Source organism: Balaenoptera ricei, chromosome 16 (assembly GCF_028023285.1).
Source record: "Balaenoptera ricei isolate mBalRic1 chromosome 16, mBalRic1.hap2, whole genome shotgun sequence".
NCBI classification, from domain to species: domain Eukaryota; kingdom Metazoa; phylum Chordata; class Mammalia; order Artiodactyla; family Balaenopteridae; genus Balaenoptera; species Balaenoptera ricei.
In genome coordinates this window covers 52380049-52403116 of record NC_082654.1, presented here as the reverse complement: position 1 = coordinate 52403116, position 23068 = coordinate 52380049, and the positions used below count along the sequence as shown (strand labels likewise).

Sequence of the window (23068 nt, the reverse complement as noted above, 5' to 3'; positions counted from 1 at the left end):
TAACGTGCATCTTTAGGATTTTTTAAGGGGCAGTCTAAGGGTCTTAAAATATCAGATTCTCAGAAATCCTCTCTAGATTATGTTCCCTCTCCCTACATTTCCATGTCACCGATGCAGCTGAACACTGCCCCTGCTCGGGACATGCTCCTGACTCTCCCTGCTACCCACACTCCTCTTCCACAGCCCCTTCCCTCCTCCTGTCCCTCTGCCCACACCCACCGCGAAGCTTGCTTTGCCCGAAGTGGAGGCCAAAGCATCCACTCCTGCCTTCAAGGTAGCCCCAGGCCACTTCACGATGGCTGCACCCCCTCAAGACCCATGGACAGCCTTTGATCCTATGAAAGGAGTACGCAGAGGCCAATGGAAGTACGTTCTTACCCTGCTCCGACCATGTTTTCTCAAAATTTATCATGGGAAATCTCTCATAAAAAAATTCTCTTCTACGTTACATATACATGTGTGTTATTTGTACACATACGTATATATAACTATATATATGTACATATAGTTCAAAAATGCATGTTCTTTGGTGTGACAGTGGAATCGTGGTCGTGTCTTTTTGAAACTTCTTTATCTGTTTGGAGATAGAACTAAAATATTCACAGGTAAGTTTTGTATTTACCATAAATACTCCAGTTTAAAAAACCTGTTGAGAGCAAGGACTAGATGAAGTCAGAGTGGAAAATGTTAAAAAAAAAAAAAAAATTATGGAAGCTAACTGAAGAGAAGAACAAGATTTTCTCTACTTTTGGTGTGACTGAAATTTTCCATAAAAAAGCTTCTGGTGCTCAGACAAAAATAAATGAGGAGATCTTGAAGAAGTGAGGGAACAATTGGTCTGAATATGAGAGCTGTCTTCAATTTTTTAAAATTCATCATAAGCAACACTGATTATCAACACAGTCCAGGTATTGGATGAGCCCAGCAGCTACAGCAAGAAAGATCAGTCTCTGCCCCAAAGGGCTTGCAAGCAACAAAAACATTGCATATCCTGTTCCACTCATTATTTCTTTTTCCTAGACATGTAAAGTCAAGGACGGCTACTTGGAGGACGTGATACTTGAGATGCGTCTGGAAGGATGAGTAGGAATTGGTAAGGAAGGTGGGAAGGAGGGAGAAGATATTTCTGGGGATGTCACAAGGTCAGCTCACACTTGAGTCTTCAGACCGTTTCCCTGTGGCCAGTGGGAGAAGCTGTGAGGACACAGATGTCGGTTTAAATCCTGGGAAAGACCTTCACTAGCAGGGCTGCGTGGAGGGAGAGTGAGCCGTCCCTGAGGTTCAGGGGGACCCCCCCCTACTCCATGTGAGCCCAGTAAGAGGAAATAACCACCTCTCAGGGGTTTAATAGGAGAGCCTGGAACATTAACTGGGGAAGGGAGTGCGGATTATATCCTTATTCATAGAAAAACATTTGTCACACTCAGCACTGCAATACTAGGGACACAGGGCTGAAAAAATAAGCCTTAATCTCACCATCGCATGAAACTAGGTGGGAATCAGGACTGTGTAGCCTCCTCTTTGTAATAAGTATAAGAGCAATTATAATAATTATAGTTGTATGATTTTATATAAATTCTTTTCTTTCCAAATAGGGCTCCTGTGACCCTGCTTTCCATCAATCACTGGACCATGAGCCCCGGGCTGCAGCCAGTCCCCTGTTCCTCACTGCTGACGGCACCAGGCTCTCAGGAGCACCGAGGACTGCTCACAGGGACACAGACACCCACAAATGGAGACTCACATCACCCGCCAGGCTCTCATCACCCCAAAAGGCAGCTTTTTTAGAACATCAAACTTATGTGATCTCAGTTGGGAGTTTGCTGTTAAAAGGAAGAATAATACTTTTTGAACAACCGGAGACACAAGAGACTTCAAAGCGAACATTTAAAGGAAACAGTGGAACTAGCACCTCTTTTGGGTGGTGCCTCCTGCCTACTAGTTGGGTGACATTGGTCAAGTCAGTAACTTTCTGGGCTTCTGTTTCTTCACCTGTAACAAAGGCTAGAATCCTACCTTTCTGCTGGAGGAGAACACATGTGAAATGTGTTATATGTAAATGTTCCATGTAAACATGTAAATGTTATAGGGTTATATATTTAGAAAATAACATTTATTAATTTCGAGTCACCATGGATAACTGGACAAAGGTCCATTGGCACCAGTTCTGTGAAGATAAGAATTGTGTCTCCTGGATCATTGTGTCAAGTTCAGAGCCTGGAACTGAGTAGCTGCTCAATAAATACTAGTTGACTAAATGGGTCGAGCCAAGTTGAGCTGCCACAGAGAATTAATTTAGGGGCTGGAGGCCCACACCATTCCTCCCGGGCCACTATCTCCCTCTCCATCTCTCTCCTCGTCCCCCTCCCCCTCAGCATCTCTGTGCCCCAGGCCGTCTTCACAGACAGCTGTGTGGTCTCCGTAGGAGACATCCCTGTGCTCTGGGACTGCCAGGGGGCACCTGGGGGCTTTCCTGCGATGAGGACAGCAGCGCAGGCCCCGCTCCCTGCAGCTGCAGGGAGCCTGGACTGCCCAGACATAGGCGCCCACAGGCACCGCGAGCAGCACGGCGCACAGGATCACCGTGGTGTGCAGGAGGCGCTCCCGTCCCTCCAGCCCGCCGTGGTCTCGGCCCGTCACAAAGACCACACACCGGCCCTGGCGGGGGGGCCGGCGCCCCAGGCTAAGGCAGACCTCATATTTTGTGCCAGGGAGGAGATCATCCACCAAGTATGTGCTGATTCCCGGGCCGACATGAACAACCTCCTTCCTGAGGGCTTCATCTGACCCAATGTAGAGGGTGAACCACTTCTCAGGGGTGTCGGCTGCCACAAACCATTCCAGCACGATCCCACGCACTGTCTGCTTAACCACCCGCAGGTCAACGTAGGCATTGCCCTCCGACATGGAGAAAAGAGGATGGAGTGTGGGCGGGGCCTGGGCGGGCTGGACGTGGAGGGAGATGACACAGGTGCTCCTGCCAATGGAGTTGGAGGCTACACAGGTGTAACTGCCCCTGTCGACCAGGTGGGCAGCAGGTATGACCAGCTCCGACAGAGCAGCATCTTCTGCAGTAGACGAGGTCAACACTGGGTAGAGAGACAGCAAAACAGCTCAGGTAGACATTTCTCTGATAGACAGTCAGCTGGAGAGTGTCCAGCAATGCCAGTTTTTTGTTAAAAGGTGGTGGCGACCATTTATTAAGTATGTACTAGGTGCCAGGTGTTGCCTCTCAGCAATCCTGTAAAGTAAGCACCCAATTTTTACACGTGGGAAGTTGGGGACTAGAGTGATTAAGCAACTTGCCTATAGTGAGAATCGTTCAGGGGTGTCGATTGATCTGGAACCTAGTTCTTCTGTCTATGAAGACCACACTCTTTTAACTTCACTAGGCCCTCCCACCAAATGACCTTAGCCTTGCTGAGCTAACACGTGGTTTCCAGGAGATCTCTAACAACAGTGTGATTGTACAATACTGTGAGCTTCAGGAAGTGCCTTTTTACCTCCCGGATGGAGAGTGGCTCAGAGCCTGGAGCCAAATGCCTGGATTCTATCCATTACTAAATATATGGTCTTGGATGAGTTGCTTAGATTCTCTTGGCCTCAATTTCCTCATCAGTAAAATGGGATGATAACAGTATTTACTCCGTAAGTTTGATAGTAAGTGCTCAGTAAGTGTTAGCTGTTATTATTACTGAGAGAATGGATCTAACATGGTACCAAAGAGAATGATAATAGAACATCACAAAAGATAACATCTGGATGCATGTCATCATTCTCAAAGAGGCTACGACAACAGATCCTATGTTTCTCCTTCATTGGTATTTAACCTCAAGCCAATAAGACATAATCAAATGATAGGAAAAAGTCAAAATTTCAGCTAATTAAGTATTTTTTAATCATCCAGAGGTTTGTCACCATATATAACAAATATCTGGGTGACTGATTGTACTTCTCAAGTTTCACTTAGATATTTCTAGTTGTCTCCTAGATAGCGTCAAGATACTTCTCAAGAGGCTATCCCTGGCTATGTGATGTACCCCAACGCTGAAGGGTGGCATTAAAGGTGATTTCAGCTGAGGTGTGATAGCAGAGCATGAGCTTCAGGAAATGAGAGGCAGGTTAGAATCCCAGCGGTGGGGCCCATGAAGGTCACTCCCTCTCCCTGGGTCCCAGTGTGGCAACTTCAAGCCAATAAGGTCTGATCAACACAGCAGTAGGAAGTGTAAAATTCAGTCAATATCTAGGACTTCTCAACCTTGCCTGGTAAGAGTTAGCTGGGGGGTAGGCAATGGCAGAGGGAGGAAACACTTGTTAAAATACATTCTCTCAGGCCCTCCCCTGGACTAACTGAATCAAATGTCCAGGGAGAGGCCTGAAAATTTTATTTGAAACAAGCACCCCAGGTGAGTCTGCTCAGACAAGTTTAAGAAATAAGTAATAGATAATCTCTAGAATCGGTTCTAGTCAGAAATTCTATGATTTAAAAATACACAGTATGGTGTTTTGCATCTAGAAGGCTTTCAAAGAATATATGTGTTCATATACAATTCTATAATATTTATATCAATACAATATGTTAAGTCAATTCATATATATTAACATCTTACCTCCTATCAAGATCTGTAAGCAACAAATATACAAATATATATATGCAACAAATATGTATGTAATATATATATTTACATCTTACTTCCTATAGAGACCTGTATGCAAAAATATATAAATATGTATTATACATATATGTGTGTAACAAATATATATTATATCGATAGATAGATCTGTATGCAACAAATATATAAATATATGTTATATGGAGCACATATATTTACATCTTATATCCTATAGACATCTGTACGCAACCATGTAAAATAATGTCAATAGGGAGTTCCCTGGTGGCCTCGTGGTTAGGATTCTGGGCTTTCACTGAGTCACATGACCAAATAATAATAATAATAATAAAATAATGCCAATAGTGGAACACTGTCTCGGAATTCTTTCTGTCGTGGTGAGTATAATTCAGGTCTGTCCCAGTCTTACCTGCACCCCTCCTTCATGATTGAGCCAGTTTAGAACTTCTCTATTGAGGGCAGGGTTGCTGCAGACCTCCCCAACCCCCCAGATACGTGGAGAGGGTGCATGCACTTACCATCAAATTCCCTCCACGTGCTCAGGGGATAAGTCCAGGCAATAGTTGGTGAGGGGCTAGCCTGTACCAAGCATCGCAGGGTCACATTCTGTCCCACCCGGATGCTGACATTGGCGCTGGGGGTTGAGATCTGCGGCTTCATGCAAGCGCTGAGCTCTGTTTCGTGAAAAAGCTGCCCTGCCTTGGAGAGAGGACCTCGACACATGAGGTAGGGATTCACCAGGACTACTGGAAGACTGATGGACTTTACAAACTGGACAAGTCCCCTTAGGCGACAGTCACATAACCAGGGGTTGTCGTGCAGCGCCAGCACCATGCTGGAGAGAATCTCGACCCCACAGCCAGGCTGCCGGTGTTTCTGGTAGGCTGGCCAGTTCAAGAAGACACTCTTGGCTACAACTGTAAGCCTATTGGAGGATAGGTCAAGGTAGGTCAGGTTGACCAAGAACTGAAGAGCCAGTTCAGGGAGTGCATCAATCCTGTTGTGTTTGAGGTCCAAGACCCGCAGGAGCGGGGTGGCACGGAACGCTGTCCACGGTACTGAACGGAGTTTGTTCCCCTCCAGCCTCAGCTCTTTCAGTTCTGACAGGTGCTCCAGGGCTCCTAGGTGGATCACAGTGACATTGTTAAAATTGAGCCAAAGGTACTCCAAGGTGCTCATGTTGATGAAAGACCCACGGGGCAGTTCAAATAAGGGTGAATTTTCAATTCTCACTTGCTTGAACTCTTCAGGAAGTTTCCTTGGGATCTTTCCCAAAGTGATAGACATGCACTGCAGAGTCCTGTACAAAAAACCAGAACAGCTTTGAGATGTACATCAGGAAATTGGGAAGTGGGATCAGGCTTATCCTGGCATTAGACATATGAATTAGAAGGAAAAAAATACGATTCTCTTGAAATACAAGAGTTAGACCCATTTTGGTAAAAGTGCACAGTTTATCAAAGTTCAGCACCAAGTAGAGGGAGTCTCACAGAGATTTTGCTGATTTCCTGCCAAATCTTGGCCTGCTCCCACTTCACATCATCCCCGAAGAAAGCCCATCCCCTACAAGCTTCTAGGATCTTGTTAGCCCAGCGCACCTGCCAAAACTCTCCTCTGAGCAGGTACATCCTGGCAGACAGGATGGCTGAGCTGCATGTGAATCCAGAAAGACCAGAGCTAGCAAGAAATAGTGAGAAACTGAAGCCATATTCTTCTGTAAGAAACTACCTTATGAGTTTTTGAATAAGTATAGTCCAAGCTTCCGAGTGGCAAATCCTATTATTGGTAATCCATAATGATGTAGGTCAGCACAGCAGCAGCAAAGCCCCTGGATGCTCTGAGGTCTGTTATGGCCCAGATCACAAGCTCAGTAAGAACCCAGAAGAGGGAGCTATGTCTCTTCACTAAAGTCAGAAGGTTCACCCTTTTTCTGGTTCTTGAGTCCAGAGAGCAAGCTATAAGCCAGATGTCCAATTCAGTCCTGATACTGCCTCCCCTCAGTCTCATAAAAAAGGATCTGAGAAACAAGCAGGTAATGCTATCCTGAGCACTATGGTTCAGGAGATTTGGCCAGAATCCATCTAATACTTCATCAATCACAATTGGCTTCTGAAACCTAGAATTTTCAACCAGTCTCTAAAAGTGAATGCAGATAATGGTTAACAAAGTAATTCTGCAACCACTCCTATCAGTGGTAATCTCCCCAGCACCTCGTGTGGTGGATTCATTTTTCTTCTGCGTTAAGACAGCTGCACCTGCTGCTTGGATGACCAGACTCAGAGAAGCATCACGGTACAGAGGTTAAACCACAGGATTGTGTTTTCTGATTAAATCAAAGCATGTTTCTTATCCTGGATCACATAATTTATCCTGAATGCTGTGTATTTCACATGTTATAAATCTTCCCTGAACGCTGTGTAGTTCATATGTTAAATTTTTTTAAGTGAGATAATACCTGGTTTTGTATACTTGATCTGCCATTCTTCATTCATTCAACAAATATATATTGGTCATCTGCTCTAAGCCACACCTTTGCTAGGTGCAAGGAAGGCCATGGTGAGCAAGACTGTTATAGATCCGGTCCCATGGGGTCTTCTATCTAGCTTATACTTCCTAGTCTTGAGATCTTTGGAAAGTCAGTTTCTCCTGCGCAAAGTGAGAAAATTAATGAATTCTTTATAGTGTTTCTAGGAAATACTAATATTATGCAAAATAAAGGACCTAACATAGAGTAGGTGCCCAATAAAGTTTAATTCATCTCCCACACCAACAGACTCTGGAAGAGAGTCTGCTTTCCATTACTTGGGGTACTTTCTGATGACTATTGAAATTCCATGGGTTCCCCTAAGATTCATGATATACATTATATCCTATAAAAGACCTCAGGGAAGAAAATCCGCTTAGTAGCTAACCAGTGAGAGGGGAAATGGGTCACCAACTAAGCTGATTACACCCCAGGCTTTCCATCCAAGCCAGATATATTTGCTGGAGTTTCCAGACAGTCTAACTCTACAATCTGGCTAGATCTCTGGACTTCCTCTCAAAGTGAAAATTTAAAAAGCAAGGAGAGTACAATGAGCACAGAGCTGTGGCAGATGTGGAGAGGTGCTGTCTAGACATCCTTCAAGGAATGAGTCAATGCTCAACTCCAAGGAGTGCTTGCACAAGGTCATGCCCTTCCCCAGGCAGCCCCATGCAGAGACTGAGGGTCATGAGGGCACAGGGCCCTAGCCAGTCTGGTCTGATGGGGGCAACTCTGATGGGTGATTCTCATTCCAGAGTTCCTTACCAAGTTGGCCAAAATTTTACCAGGCTTGCTTTGTGGGAAAATGTGATTCAATCCATGGGTATCACAAATGACTAGTGAGTTCTTTTCTCACCCCAAAATAGAAAGGCCTAAAGAGCCCTACATCCCCACAGTTTCTTCTCTGTTCACCCCATCTAGCCTCTTTAAATGAATCCAGCTCAACTCAACCTTCCAGTGGTCTGCCGGAAACTTGAGAAGGACACCCACTGGTATGTCATCTCTGGAATCACCCAGGTCACTTCTGCACTGCTCCTTCTTCTCTCCTGACTCCCTCATCCTCTGGTTTCCTTATTTTGTATATAGGCATAGGGAGTAGCTGTGCTGTCGGTTAAAACAGGAGACGAGAACAATTAAAGTTAGCTTGGCTCGTGTCATTTATCTTAAACAACTAATGGTTAAGTGGTGTCCCTAAACTCAAGAGACTTAACAACAAAGGGAAGGAAGGAAGGAATCTGAGAATATTATAGCCCCATCTCCCTTCTGGAAGGATGCTTTTAGGAGCTTGGCTCTTAGGATTTTTAGTAGAGACAGCGTCTTGGGGGAGGAGTTACTCTGCGTTTGTGAAATAATTAGATAAAAATGGCTTCTGAGCGGCTTGTCTTAGATTTCCTATCTATTCAACTGGAAAACGCCCCCTTCCCCCCATTCCCCAATATGATCGGAACTTTGGGAGAGCTCAGACAGAGAACTAGGCAACCTACCAGGAAGCAGATAGGCTGTCCTTCCTCTTTCTCAAGCTGGTGTTTTTCCTTCACTCCTCCACCTGCTCCAACCATGTCTCAGATGGTCCTCTTGGCTCCCCATGCTCTGTGGCATGCCTGTGATAGACACACGGAGGACTACATCCCCAAGCCCCCTTGAAACAGGTGGGCTATGTGACCAATATTCAGGCTAATGAAATGTTGGACGAAATAATGTTTTAAAAGCCCCTACGTGATTCTCCAGGTTCTCTTTTCCGTTGTTGCAGCAACTGTTGACATTCCAGGTGGTGAAGTCTCCATCAGCCTGGGTCCCTGAGTGAAGAAGACAGCAGAGCCCTCCCCCCATCCTCATTTCCCACTCAAGTAGACTCTGTGAGAGCAGGAATAAATGTTTCTTTGTTAAGCCACTGAAATCTGAGAATTGTTAGCACAGCATAAGCCTAACCAATCCTGACTGCAATGCCCATACAGTAAAATATGCTCAAGTACTTGTAAATTGATTTTTGTCTCTCCTGGATTATATGATAGTTAAAACAAAAGTTTCTAGCTCTAGTCCTCTAAATGCACTGCTCACTGAGCCCCTTGACTAACAGCCTAGTTTTAATAGCCACATCCACTTTCCAGGATAAAATTTCTGTTGTCTGCCTTTTGGTTCCCTGTAAGTTTACACGTCTACATCAAGTGACGACAGACATACCCTCTGCCTAGGTCAGGAGGAATATAACCATGTTGCAGTCAAAAAAAAAAAAAGGGGCTTCCCTGGTGGCGCAGTGGTTGAGAATCTGCCTGCTAATGCAGGGAACACGGGTTCGAGCCCTGGTCTGGGAGGATCCCACATACCACGGAGCGGCTGGGCCCGTGAGCCACAATTGCTGAGCCTGCGTGTCTGGAGCCTGTGCTCCGCAGCAAGAGAGGCCGCGATGGTGAGAGGCCCGCGCACAGCGGTGAAGAGTGGCCCCCACTTGCCACAACTGGTGAAAGCCCTCGCACAGAAACGAAGACCCAAAATAGCGATAAATTAAAAATTAATTAATTAATTAATTAATTAATTTTTTTTAAAAAAAGACACGTTGGAGATGTCATGATTCCAACCAACCTCCAAACAAGGCTTCCAAGGGCCACGTGCTGTGGGATCACCCTAGTGCAGGCTGGTCTTCAGCACTTGAGAGACTAGAAATTCTTTTATTTATTTATTTATTTATTTATTTATTTATTTATTTATGACTGTGTTGCGTCTTCGTTGCTGCCCGCTGGCTTTCTCTAGCTGCAGTGAGTGGGGGCTACTCTTCCTTGTGGTGTGCGTGCTTCTCATTGCAGTGGCTTCTCTTGTTGTGGAGCATGGGGTCTAGGTGTGCGGGCTTCAGTAGTTGTGGCATGAGGACTCAGTAGTTGTGGCTCCCGGGCTCTAGAGCGCAGACTCAGTAGTTGTGGTACACGGGCTTAGTTGCTCCGTGGCATGTGGGATCTTCCTGGACCAGGGCTCGAACCCGTGTCCCCTGCACTGGCAGGTGGATTCTTAACCACTGTGCCACCAGGGAAGTCCTAGAAATTCTTTTCCCAGGATTTTAAGAAGACATTAGGTTTCCAGGGACTGACTCATACTAACCAGATTCATATACCAACAGACTAATATATAAATAGGACGTCATTTTATTTTTTACAATGTGAATTTGTTTTTTCCAGTGACTTGAATATTCATGAGCACAATCCAGGATGATTCTTCTCTACAAGAGCAAACCAGGGAAGACAGAATACACAAAGAAAGGCTGACATATGGGTATTTGGAGGCTGACCATTTTGGGGGCTATTCCCTTCAGACCACCAAGGTAGGTCTTCATGAATCATTGGAAAGTTGAAACTTTCTTTCTCTCTCTCTTTCACACACACACACACACACACACACACACACACATGATACTGGATAAATACTAACACATTCTTGCTTCAAGATCCTGATTTTTCTTCAAACAGGGTTCAATAAAACTGACTGCATGTTAGTTGGGTCAATAATTGTTCAATCTCGATTGGCTTAGCCAATCATTTGGAGAAAACATCTTTATCATTTCAACAAATGGCTGCTTTCATCCACTGCACTTATATTTGTTCTGATTTGGGGAGTGTCTGTTAGTCTCATATACCAAACAATCAGAGTTGAGTCTTAAGTCTCACAAGGCATAGCAGAAATGCCTTTACAAATCTAGATCAGGGGTTGGCAAACTACAGCCTGGGAGCCAAATCCAGCCTGCCACCTGTTTTTGTAAATAACATTTTATTTGAACTCATCCATGCTCATTAACTTACATATTGTCTGGGATTGCTTTCACACTACATCAGCAGAGTTGAGTAGTAGTAATGGAGCCTAAAGTATCTCCTATCTGGCTTTCTTTATAGAAAAACAAAAGTTTGCTGACCTATGATGTAGACAGTGGCTTTGTCATTTTCCAACCAAATAATTTCTCTAACCAATAGCAACAGCCCCCAAGTTAAAGTCAGATGTACCCTACAGGTGATGGGCAGGAAATAGCCATGTATGGAAATCCCACATTCACATGCACTGGTGCTCTCATGGTTCTGATCCCAGGTTTCAGTAGCTCAAAAAAATCCATTTCCATAGTAAAACTGCTGTGGGTCACACTGCAGAGATCAATACTGAACAAAGACCCTCAGCCTGGCCAGAACATTATCAAAGACACGGATCCTCCAAGAAAATCCATCACTGTGCTCTATAAATTATTCAGCTCTTTGGGTTTCAGTTTTCTTGTCTGTAAAATCAAATAACCCAGCCTTCAAAACAGGTCATTGTGAAGATCAAAATGAGAGAAAACAAGAAAAAAAGTTGTAAGGTCATCTGTTGTAAGGTCTTTCGTAAATGTGAGAGGAAGTACAGTAACTTTAGACATCACTGCATCACACTGGTTTTTATATTTAGCAAAGAGTCAAGACAATATGGGGTCTCTTAGGTGATACTAGCAAGATAGCTTTTTTGCATCAGTCGCTGTCCTCACATTTCCTCAGTTGTTACCCAAAGGTCTTGGCACCAAACAGCCTGGATGCTGCCTTCATTAGAAGCCACTCCTTCCGACAAGACAGAACATTGGCCCTTCTGCTGGGAACGCTTGTCTTCTCCTATGTGCAGAGATGACATCTCAGAGGTTTCCCAGCTTTAAGCACACTGAACAGGAATCCTCCTTTGAAGTGGCTTACTGAGTGACCCAGAAGGCTCTGAGACACCCTCAGGAACCCAGGTAAGTTTCAGTTAGAATCACAAATGCTGCTACACGGGGACAGAGGTGGGCTGTGTGCCAGACAGCGTTGAGTGTACTGTGCCACCAGCCACGGAGGGTCTCTCAGATCCCTCCAGCCTGACATTCTGAGAGTATATGAGCAGTAGTCTCCTGGGCATCATCTAAACCTCTAGAATTTACTGAAAATCAGATGATTATCTCTAGGCAGAATGGCACCCGGAGAAAAAAAATGTTAGAACCCATGTGTCCACAGTGAGGGTCTCTGTGGAGACCCTCATGTGTATGTATGTGGCTGTACAAATGTGGCAAATGGATAAAGAGATTATGTGTGAGTGCCTACGAGTTAGCATAAATGGAATCAAGATGCAGTATAGGAAAGTAGCAAGGACTATCAACCCTGGAATCAAGTGCATGGTCCAAATTCTAGAGCTGCCACTTCCTAGCTGTGTACTTGTGGGCAACATAGATTAGATCACTGCTCAGCAAAATATGTCCTGCCCTACCATTACCTCCATGGGAGAACTGTCCTTTCCTGCCCTGTTTAAAGTTTAGTTTTGGCCATGAGACTTGCTTTGGCAGGTAGAATATGGGCAGAAATGGCAGTGTTAAGGAGCTTAAGTGGCATCACATGCTTTTGCTCATTTCTCTGATATCATCTGACATCTCCATGAAAGAAGACTGCCCCAGGTAGCCACTGGCTCTCCATCCTGAGCCCCAAGTAGGACACACAGAGCAGAGCCACCACAGTCAACCCACTGACCTATGGATTGTGTGAAAATAAGTGCTTGTTGCTGTATACCACTGCAATTTTGCCTTTATTTGTTACACAGCAAAAACTGACTGATACAGGCAAGTTACTTACTCACCCTGTTCCTTCTCCAGGTAAGCGGGGAGAAGAGTGGTGCCTGCTGCAAAGTGTTGTCATAAGAATTCAATGAGTTAATGTATATAAAGCACTTAGAACACTTTCTGGCACATAGTTAGTGCTTATATAAGTGTTAGCTGTTGTTGTTGTTGTGTGTGAATGTATGAGTAAGCAGATACCCAAGTAGGTAAGAGTGTGTGAGCATGGACTCAGGTGTCAGAGTGAGCATGTGGGAGGCGAAGAGGAAGAGTGGTCAGGAGCAGGCGTGTAGGCATCTGTGTGCACGGCCCTCAGCAGAAGTACTCATTGATCCGTCTGCCCACCCTGACGCCCAAGGCCTGAGAGTCCAGGCTGGAGTGGGCAGAGAGGAGCCTGTCGGCTTCACTGAGGCTGTGCTGGGACAGCTCCTCTGAGCCGTCCTCACTGTGGCCCAGTCGCTCCAGGTTGACGTAGGCACCTGTGGCCTCGGCGGAGCCCCTGGTGTGGCACTTGCGCCAGCGGCTCTGGAGAGCACCGCAGCAGACGAGCAGCGTGAGGGGCAGGGCGATGATGGCGGCCACACTGATCACCACCACGTTGATGAGCCACTGAGTGGCTTCAGCATCCACCACCTCGTCAGTGGAGAAGATGACACACTGCTCCTTCCGGGGCACCAGGCCCTGCACGCAAACACACGCCACGTACTTGATCTTGGGCACCAGCCCATGGATGGTGACGCTGGTCTTCCCAGGCTGCACAACCACCCGCCGCATGTCGCGCTGCCCAAAGACCGCGTAGAGGACGCTGAAGGAAGTTGTGTTCCCAGCCTGGGGGGCCTTCCACACCAATGTCACGCTCTGGTAAGTGTCCCCCACCACCTTGAGAGAGCTCACCCTTTGGGCCTCCTGGGGTCCTGCCTGCACATCCAAGTGCTCTCCTGGGGCCCGCATGTGGAAGGGGTGGAGGATCAGTTGCTCCTTCGTGTTGGGCACAGGGGGCCGAGTGGCTGGGACAGCAGGCTCGGGGATGTGGGGGACATGCCTGGCCACCATCTTGTTGTATGCAGCTGCTTTTGCCCCCTCACCTGTCCTTGCCCACAGTACCGCTGGGCCCCCACTGTGTTCCGTGGATGTCTGGGGCTCAGAGACGACCAGGGAGATAAGAGTCTCCGAGGCTCCCAGGAAGTTCTTGGCCTGGCAGATGTAGTCTCCAGAGTCAAGGTGGGACACAGCAGGCAGGCCCAGCAGAGTCCAGCTCGTGCCGTCACTGGAGACTTCCTGGTGCACTGCGGGGAAGAGGCATGTGTGGGAGAATGAACGGGCCCATTTGCCCCAAGCTTCCTTCCAGGGCCGAGTTCACAGCCCCTGGACTGTGTACATTCTGCCAAGCACCCTGCTATCCCGAGAACAGACTGGGCGTCACTGAACTTTTCTTAGATTAGCCATGGGGATAGATATCACCTGGGCTCAAATTTGAGGAGACACAGGCTGAGGCAGAGTCTAAGAATGACCAGCCTTCTAAATCTGAGATGCTCCAACTGTGTCTTTCAAGGGCCTGAGTTCTGCAGAGCTGACCCCTCAGGGGTGGCAGGCTGATGCTTTGGGAGTATGGTGGGTTGGGTGAACCTGAGGCGGAGGCCCAGCTGGAAGTGCTCTGCACACCCCTGCCTGGCCCCACTGCCACTTCAATCATAGCATCTCCAACTTTCTGTATTACATTAGTGGAGCTCCTTACACAATTTTGTTTGTACACTGATTTCAAGCCCACAGTCCTAGAGCAACGCTTGCCAATGTATTTGGGGGAAACACAGAAACTGGGAGGGATGGGAGGTGTTCTGGTCAGGTGCCAAGAAATTATTCCTCCTTCACCCTCTTTCTGCGTGTAGGTGGGCTGTGACTCCTGCAAACCGCGCCCCCCTCCCCGCAAGTGCCAGGGATGGACCACCTCTGTCTACACAGCAAAAAGGGCACAGGCAGTTCCTCCTTGTACGAGCTGTGTGATGCAGACCAAACATTTAGCCTCAGTTTACTTACATCCCAAATAGAAGGATAATCAGTTTGTTCTTTAAAGTTCAGTGACACCTTGCACGTAATACATTTAACACATGAAGCGCTCAATAGATGGTAACTCCCAGCATTAATTACTCCTAGTGATGCTGGCTTCATATTTACAACTTGGAACCTTACTATCAATATTAAATACACTAAGAGAGCATCTTCTACCAAAAAGCCAGTGTTTTGCTCCTCTCAGGCTGGGCCCCAAGTCTCTGATAGAGTGGCTGGTGGAATATGACAGGACAGGTTGCGATCCATTGTTATTACTGAAGCCACTGTCCCCATGCCCAGCCTCTGGGAGGAGTCACCCAAATCCACTCAGATAGGATGGGAGTAAAGAGCCTTGCTTAGCTTACCTCCCTCTCCCTGGCACACCTGAAGCCCCATTCCCCCCCCATGTGGGATGATGACCCACCCGCCCCAGTCTGGATCTCAGCACAGCCGTCCCCGGAGCTCACACACCTGTGCCGTTGAGTGGGTGCCCGTTGGCCCTACTCCAGCTCATTTCTGGCCCAGGGACCCCGGAGGCCCCACAGCGTAGCAATACTGCACTGCCCAAGGGGGAGCTGATGCTGGCCGCCCCCGGACGGAGCTCCGGACTCTGGCACTTCCTCAGTTCCAGCTGGCTGAAGGCCACTCCGGCCAGGTTGCGGGGGCTGGCACACCTCAGCCTGGCCTCTATGAAGGCCAGGTTTGGGGCCCAGCCTTCCAGGAGACGGACCAGGTCATAGAGTCGGCAGTCACACACCCAGGGGTTGTCCTGCAGCCCTGCAGGGGTGAAAGGCAGGGCAGGAGGTGAGCCCTAGATATTCAGATCCCCAGGCCCAGCCCCCCTTCTCCCTCAGGGAGGACAAGGCACGTTGTGAGCTCAGGGTCAGCAGAACTGGCCTCCAGACCCAGCTCCTTGCTTCGCTACAACCTTAAGCCTGGTTCCTCATCTAGAGTGACAGCATCACTCCCCTTTCTGGGTGGCTATAAGTATAAATAAAGATAAGTGATATTAAGCACTGGGTAAGCCACACAGCATGCCGACAAAATTGGCAGTTACTGCTGCCACTCTTGGACTGATCCTCTCAGGCTACTGGCCAGGCAGTGGGTATTTCTGCAATAACTGCAATATGTCAGAATCCATCCATTTCTAGAAATGCTTCATGACCCCGACCCACCCTCCTTTTTTTTTTTTTTGGCCTCGCCTTGCAGCTTGCAGGATCTTAGTTCCCTGACCAGGGATCGAACCCAGGCCCCCTGCAGTGGAAGCCTGGAGTCCTAACCACGGGACCTCCAGGGAATTCCTGACCCCTGCCCTCCCAGTATAAGTGGCACTTTCAGCATCACCCCAGCAAAGAGTGTGGCTGTTCTGAGCCATGGTCCCTTTGACACAGGCTCAAAAAGACAAGAGTGAGGATGACAGGGAATCAAATCTTATGTTATATTCCCAGCCCTCTTTACTTTAAAATTGAACACTTTTATAGAGTGAAAGCAGGTCACTGCACCTACCCTGTCAAAGAAAGTTCAACATATAGAGAGGTATTGTGGGTCCTCAATTCTAAGACACAGTTCCTTTTCATATGTTTGCATTTCTAAATACAAAATGAATGCACTTAATGTGATGTCCTTTCTATCCTCCACAGATTGTTATTAAATTTGATAGCATCTAATCAATAGCATATTTTATATTTACATACATGTATTTGATATATTTGGAAACGGAAATGTCAAGGGTTGGGGAAGGTGGATTCAGACCTGCTTGTATATCCATGACTCTCGGGTCTTTTAGAGCACTAGCTGGGAAGGCGCCAGCTCCTCTCCTACTCCCCACCCCCATCCAGGTGACTGCTACCTTGTGTCACTGGTTAAATGCGTTTCATGATGCATCTGCACCCCAAGAGTCATCACTGCCCAGCTCTGGTGGTGAGCTATCTGACTTCACACAGAATCCCCAAAGAATTAATGCAAATGGCAAAGTTAAAGGACGATGAAACTTTCACCAGTCAGACTGGCAAAAGTTAAACATTCTGACCACTTTAATTGTTAGCTTCCTGAGGGAATAGATGTTCATCCTTCTTGTTCACTGCTGTATCCGCAGCACCTAGAATGGAGCCCACACATTGGCTGGCATTCAGATAAGCTTGCAGAGTGGACACAAGCACGGATGGTCGTGCACACTACTGGTGGGGGGTAAGAACTGGCACTTTAGAGACTATGATTAATATGAAAACATCCAACATGCACATTCCATGACCCAGCAATTCCACTTCTCAGTTCCTACTCTAGAGAAACATTTGTCTCGGTGCACGAGGATGCATTGTCAAGAATGTTCTCTGTGGCATCACAGGTGTTAACAAAATAATGGAAACAATTTAAAGGCCCATAAAAGGAGGAATGGCTAAATAAACTGTAGTATAACTGTATGATGGAATATTATGCCAGAGTTTTAAAAAATGAAGTCGATCCTTTTGTAGTAACTTACAAAGATCTCCAAGACATATTGTGGGGCAAAAAAAGTGCTAGTTGATACATATGATATGATGAAATTTTGTGCAAAACACACAGCTAAAATTTCTATGTGCGTGTATGTTTGCTAAAATTTCTATGTGCATGTATGTTTGTATATGCATGTGTATGTAAATGTAAACGATAGGGAACATGCAAATAAACATAACAGTGGCTACCTTTTAGGAGGGGGAGAAGGAATTATAATCAGAAGAGGACATAAAATATAAATATATATATAGGACATTCAAAGTTGATTTTTAAATAAACAGTGCCTTTCCATGTAAGTACTACGCTATACAATGTCCTTTATCAGGTGAGAAAGTCTGCAGGGTGGACGGAGCTGGAATGGGCTTTGCTGTTGCCTGCCCCACATCCAGGAAGTGAGGGATCTAAATATTCCCTCCTTGAGAGACTCTCCCAAGCCTCAGGGCAGGAACTGCCCCAAACTGCTCTAAGATTGCTCCAGCCCCCAGGGCTGGACCTCACATGAGCCAAGGCATGCTCCAGGGACACCTGCCAGGAGGCCTCTCTTCTGACACTGCCCACCCACTCCCCATCACCCACTTTCTGCCAGGGCCTCACCATGATTCCCAACCCCTCATGGGACAGGGAAAAGGGGCAGAGCTGAGGTCTGAACTGCAGCAGTCTGGCTGGGCGCTTGAGCTCCTAAACCTACCTACCAATGTGTGCCTCTCATTCAATCTTTACTCAAATCCAGAAGGCAAGTGTGATTTTCCAGGTAAAGAACTGAGACTCAGAGAGGCTTTAATAAACTTGCCTAAGACCCCCAAGTCTCACTAAAGTGGTTCCAAGTGAAGGATGCCATCTCTTACCTAGGACCAGCTTGGCGTGGTGGCCGGGAAGGAAGGGTCCCGTCTGCAGGCGAGTCCAAGTGGCGAGCAACTCCTCGGGCAGCCTCAGCAGCTGGTTGCTGGAGAGGTCAAGGAAGGTGAGGTTCCCCAAGAAGCGCGCGGCCTCCGGGGGTACAGCCGAGAGGCGGTTGGCCTGCAGGTCCAGAAGCCGCAGCTTGGGGGCGTCCCTGAGCGCCGCCCAGGGGAAGGTGGCCAGGCGGTTCCCGGGCATGCGCAGCTCGCGCAGGCGGCGCAGGCCCCTCAGCATCAGAGCGTTGAGCTCGCAGAGCGCGTTGTAGGGCAGCCACAGCTGCTCCAGGCGGCCCAGCGGCTTGAAGGCCTCCCCGGGCACCCTGCGAATGGCCGTCCGCTCCAGGCGCAGGCTGGAGGTGTCCAGAGGGACAGATGCTGGGGGCAGGGTCATGTCAGGGTCGTTGCACACCACTGTCCTGCTTACAGAAATGGGAGTATTTGAGCAAAGGTCCTGTGGGGTCGGAGATTCCCCTTAATTTACCTCCTTTCAAGAGACCCCCTGGTGCGCACGGCCTCATAGGACACCAAACCCAGACTGCGGTGTGCCCTGGAGGTGGGCTAGTAACAAGATTCCTTCTGTTTTCTCTTTGGGAGCTTCTTGCTTGCAGAGCCTCTCACAAGTGTCCCAGGAGGGCCGTTTGGTCTCGGTCACTGGCCTGAAGGACCTCAAGCTTGAACTACTATGTCCCCTTACAGCCTACACCACCTGCAGTGCACTAAGAATGAATAGTATTTATAAATCCTGAGATCATTTTGTGTACTGCAGCATTGCATCTATGAGTTAAAAGGGTTCCTTTGTTAAATTATAGCTCAGTTTTTGTGACTGCTTTGGCTTTTCTTCATTTAAAAAAATATATATATAGCAATGGCATCAGAACTGGAAGCCACACATGGGATGCCTCGAGCCTCTCCTGACACTGAGGGACCATGAGATGATCAAGGTGTTTAAAAACTGGAATTTTGCAGCCCCACAGCTGGATTCACCTCTGGGCTCTTTGCTTGCTGGCTGTGTATCCTTGAGTCTATTATGTAACCTCTATTTTCTTCAGTTTCCCCAGAATAGTAGACTCCACCTCACAGGGTGGTTTGGGGGTTTAAATGAGTTCATGTGTGTACCAGCTCTGCATACCTGTCACCTGTAGGAGCCCAATTGCTCTTGACCACTGTTGTAAGTTTCTGCATCCCAGCACTGCAAGTACATCAGGTCAGTCCTACCAGCTCCTTCCAATGCTCCTTCTGCCCAAACAGTGACTTCTTAAACCTCATTCTATTAAGTTTGACACTAAAGCAGATAGAGAGATAACAGGAGGCAGTGCCCGCCCTCGAGGAACCGACAATGCAGGACTGTATTAAATGCTATCACTGAGAGTAGCACACACACATACGGTAAAAAGGGAAAGATTCTCAAGAGAACAAAACTTTGAGTCTGGGCGTGAGGGACCCAGCCCTTGTGCAGCCCCAGTTTCATCTGGAGGATGTTTCTCCTTGCACTGAAGGAGGTGGGGTGGGAGTGAGGTGGGGATATTGTTTAGCTTTGCTAAGAGAGGTTGTTCTCTTGTAAGGTCATAACGCATTGCTCATATCATTCTTCCTGGCACCATACACACACACACACACACACACACACACACACACACACACACACACACACACACACGCTCCACCAGCATCCCTTAGCTTAACTTGCATGCAGTACTCAAAGTCAGCTGGGCTTGGCTTGTTTTTGTCAATGGTGCCCACAAAAGGCCCAGTTACTTCCGCCCACTCGTATTCATTCTTTAGATATACATGGAACCCCTACTGAGTGACAGAAGAATATCAGACTCACAGCCCCTGTCCCCATACAGCTTATAATCCAGCAAAGGAAGAAAAAGCATTGGAGGCAACGATACCTTCAGTGATAATGGAAGCTTGGGTGTTGCAGGGAGGAAGGTCTGGATGTAGGTGGGAGGAAGGGAGTTGATGGGAAAACATGTGCTGGAAGGGGGAGAAAAAGGTCAATGGAGGGATCAAAGAAACCGATAAGAGCCAGCACAGGCCAACCGCACAGCTCCTGGTGGGGCAAACCAGGCACGAAGGACAAGGGGACACATCTCTCCAGGTGCCCAGACTCACCCCCCCGACCCAGGAAACCCGAGGACCCACAAGTACACACACTCTGTTCATGATAGGGGAGCGTGGAGCACAGGCAGGTCCATCAGGTGCTCAGATGTAAGGGCTGGGCCCTCCGAGAGACCCTGGTTAAAGATGGGGTGAGGAAGGTGTCTGAGACACAAAAGGAGACTCGGTCTGACTGCACAACCTGTGCCCTTGGCCACTGGGGATCTCAGGTTTCCCAACAGCCTTTCATGGCCTCATTCCCCTCATTCCTCACACTCCATGCAGGTGGGCCGGTGCCTATCAGCTGTGGGACTTCTGGGCAGGTAGAACTGATGGTGAGAGCTCTGGCTTCAGAGGAGGCGTAACCACTAGCTGATGTTAGGGGCCCTGGAAACTGCCCTTGGAATTTCATTTTCCATCCTAAAGTCAACCTGCTCTCAGAAGCCCTCCCTGGTCCCTGCCCACGGCAGCATCACCAGGTAAGAAGAGTTCTTGAAATGGAACTGAAGTTCTGGGTTCCAGGACCAGCTCTGCCACGGATGCTGTGTGACTTTGAGCCCTGTGCTCTCTGTAGGTTGTAAGGGAGGCTCTTTGTCACCCTGGTTCACACTGTCCTCGGCCATGGGCTATTCCTGGCCTATTCAGGGCTTAGCCCTGGCTTCCCTTGGGGAGAAGATCCTTACCTCTGATGACCCATATGAGTTGGAGAAGCACAGATTTGGGCCAAAAATGGAGCTCTTCCTGTTCTTCAGACCACATGGGGGATCCTTTCTTGGGGGTGCCTCACCTTTCTCTACCTCCCCTCACACCCAATCAGCCTGACACCCATCGCTAAGATCATTGAAAGAGTCGCACTGATAACATTGCTGTCCTGATCAGAAGCCATCAGTGGCTCCCCAACAGCCATCTAAGACAAGGGAGAAAGGGAGGATGAAACTCCAGAAGGTTGGAAAGATGGTAGGAAAGACCCTAAACCAGGGACTGAAATCTTTGAGTAAGTTGGGAAATGCAGTGGTCATTAACGGATGCGCTGAAGAGGTCAGAGAAAAGAGAGTTTAAAGACTGCCAAAGAGAGATAGGGAATGAGCCATGGGGGAAGAGCAAGGGTCCACAAACCACGGGAGCCTTGGGAACGTCCCAGGGAGAGGAGGAGGAGAGGATGGAGGTGCTCTCAGGGCTCAGATGGGGGATAAGGAAAGTCAAAGAAGAGGCTGAGGATGGAGGGGCCCTTGCTTGCAATGGAGTGGGCACTCCTAGCCTTTCTGAGAGCCCATCGAAAGGGGTCAAGGCTGAGGCTCCTGGGGGCTGGGCCAGAGGAGACCCAAAGTGGTAAGAGCATGAGGAATCGGGTGGTCCCATCATGGGTGGGGCGGTAAGAAATACCTGGGATATGATTGGGTACCCCCAGGAGGTGTGGCAAGAGAATGGAAGAGTCCTGGGAAAGAAGGGGCTGGGGAGATAGAGGATGGTAGGGGGCAGGAGGGAAGGAGAGGAAAAGAAAGAGGTAAGGGGGAGACTTCCTGTGCCCTTAAAGAGGGTTCCACTCACAGGATCCTGGAAGAAGACTCAGGAAGGATTTCTGGAGCTGGCACACCTGTGCCCCACCCCTGCCCCATGTATAAAGGTACCTGGTACTTCCACTCCACCCCCGAGGCAGAGCCACACCCTGCTGACTGGAAGAAAATGCAGCCCAGACAAGCCCCACAAGACCCATGGGTCTTGAGGGCCAGGGAGATGGAGGTTTCACCCCGCCACGGTCCTAGGGCCATGCATCCAACCCCTCCCAGCCCAGCCTAGCTGGTGGAGCCTTGGAGGCTGGGCAACCCACCCCGCACACCTGGTGCCATACCTGGCTTTGCTGCCATCGCCCAGGACGTGGAGGCTGCAGCTGCACTGAGAAGGGCAGGCGCCCCGGGCCTGCGGGGGCCCTCCGAGGGCCAGGAGCCAGAGAATGCCCGCCGCCACCCTCATGACTCCTGGCTCCTCTGTAGCCCGGGCAGGGGCCTGTCCCTGACTGCTCTGTCCTGCCGGCCCAGCAAACCCAGCAGCTGCCCACCGGCTCATCGGCTGCCCACACCCCCAAGTGAAGCCATCGGATAATCACGGACAGGCTGGGGATTAGGGAGGGGAGCCCTGGCCACAGCACTCAGCGGCTTATTGCTTCCTGGAATCACCCAGTCCTGCAGATGGGGGTGGGGGATCCCCTTCCAGAGCCACAGCCTCAGGCCCAGAGCACGCAGGGCACGGCAGGAAGTGGGCAGCCACCCAGGGGCAAGCGGCTGCTGGACTGCCCTACGCCGGCCAGGCTGCGGCTGCACAGACCCCACAGGGTGCCTGGGCTCAAAAGAGATGAAGACAGAACGCTGGCCTCCAATAAGGGCCACTGGAAATTCTCTCCAGGGATGCTGTCTTATAGTGAAAAGGCGTTGAGATGAAGGCGGTGGAGGCATCAGAAGGAGCCCAAGCGCTGGGCCAGGCCAGCTGGGTTCAAATCCCAGCTCTTCCATTGGCAGGCTGTGACGTCGGATAAGTCACACGGTCTCTCGTGGCCTCTGTGTCCTCATCTGCCAAAGGGAAGTAATGTTACTCTACTCAGGGTGTTTATGAAAATTAAGCAACCCAAGTTTCTCAGACCTTGACAGCCTGTGGGAACAGAAGCTTTCTTGGGAGTAGTAAGTACCCAGTTCCACGGGCACTTCCAAGTACCTGCTCACAGAGGAGCTGGGAAGATTCAGCTATTTGGGGTCAACCGCAGAGGTGTCTCCCATGGACTCAGGAAGGCTCCCAGCCCGCCGGGCAAACAGCT

The 23068-nt window shown here is 48.5% G+C and overlaps 2 protein-coding genes across 2 annotated transcripts; both read right to left on the bottom strand.

Annotated features, from left to right (window-relative positions):
* Positions 1 to 2295: 2295 nt before the first annotated feature.
* On the bottom strand, positions 2296 to 6339 carry LRIT2 (leucine rich repeat, Ig-like and transmembrane domains 2). The gene is made up of 3 exons (XM_059899632.1): positions 6230 to 6339; positions 5150 to 5931; positions 2296 to 3089 (listed from the first exon to the last, which is right to left on the bottom strand). Exons 1-3 carry the CDS (start codon positions 6337 to 6339, stop codon positions 2296 to 2298), a joined length of 1686 nt encoding a protein of 561 aa, XP_059755615.1.
* Positions 6340 to 13039: 6700 nt separating this feature from the next.
* On the bottom strand, positions 13040 to 22355 carry LRIT1 (leucine rich repeat, Ig-like and transmembrane domains 1). Its single transcript, XM_059900405.1, has 4 exons — positions 22112 to 22355; positions 18112 to 18578; positions 15245 to 15550; positions 13040 to 14013 (listed from the first exon to the last, which is right to left on the bottom strand). Exons 1-4 carry the CDS (start codon positions 22324 to 22326, stop codon positions 13040 to 13042), a joined length of 1962 nt encoding a protein of 653 aa, XP_059756388.1. The 5' UTR covers positions 22327 to 22355.
* Between the last annotated feature and the right edge of the window lie 713 nt (positions 22356 to 23068).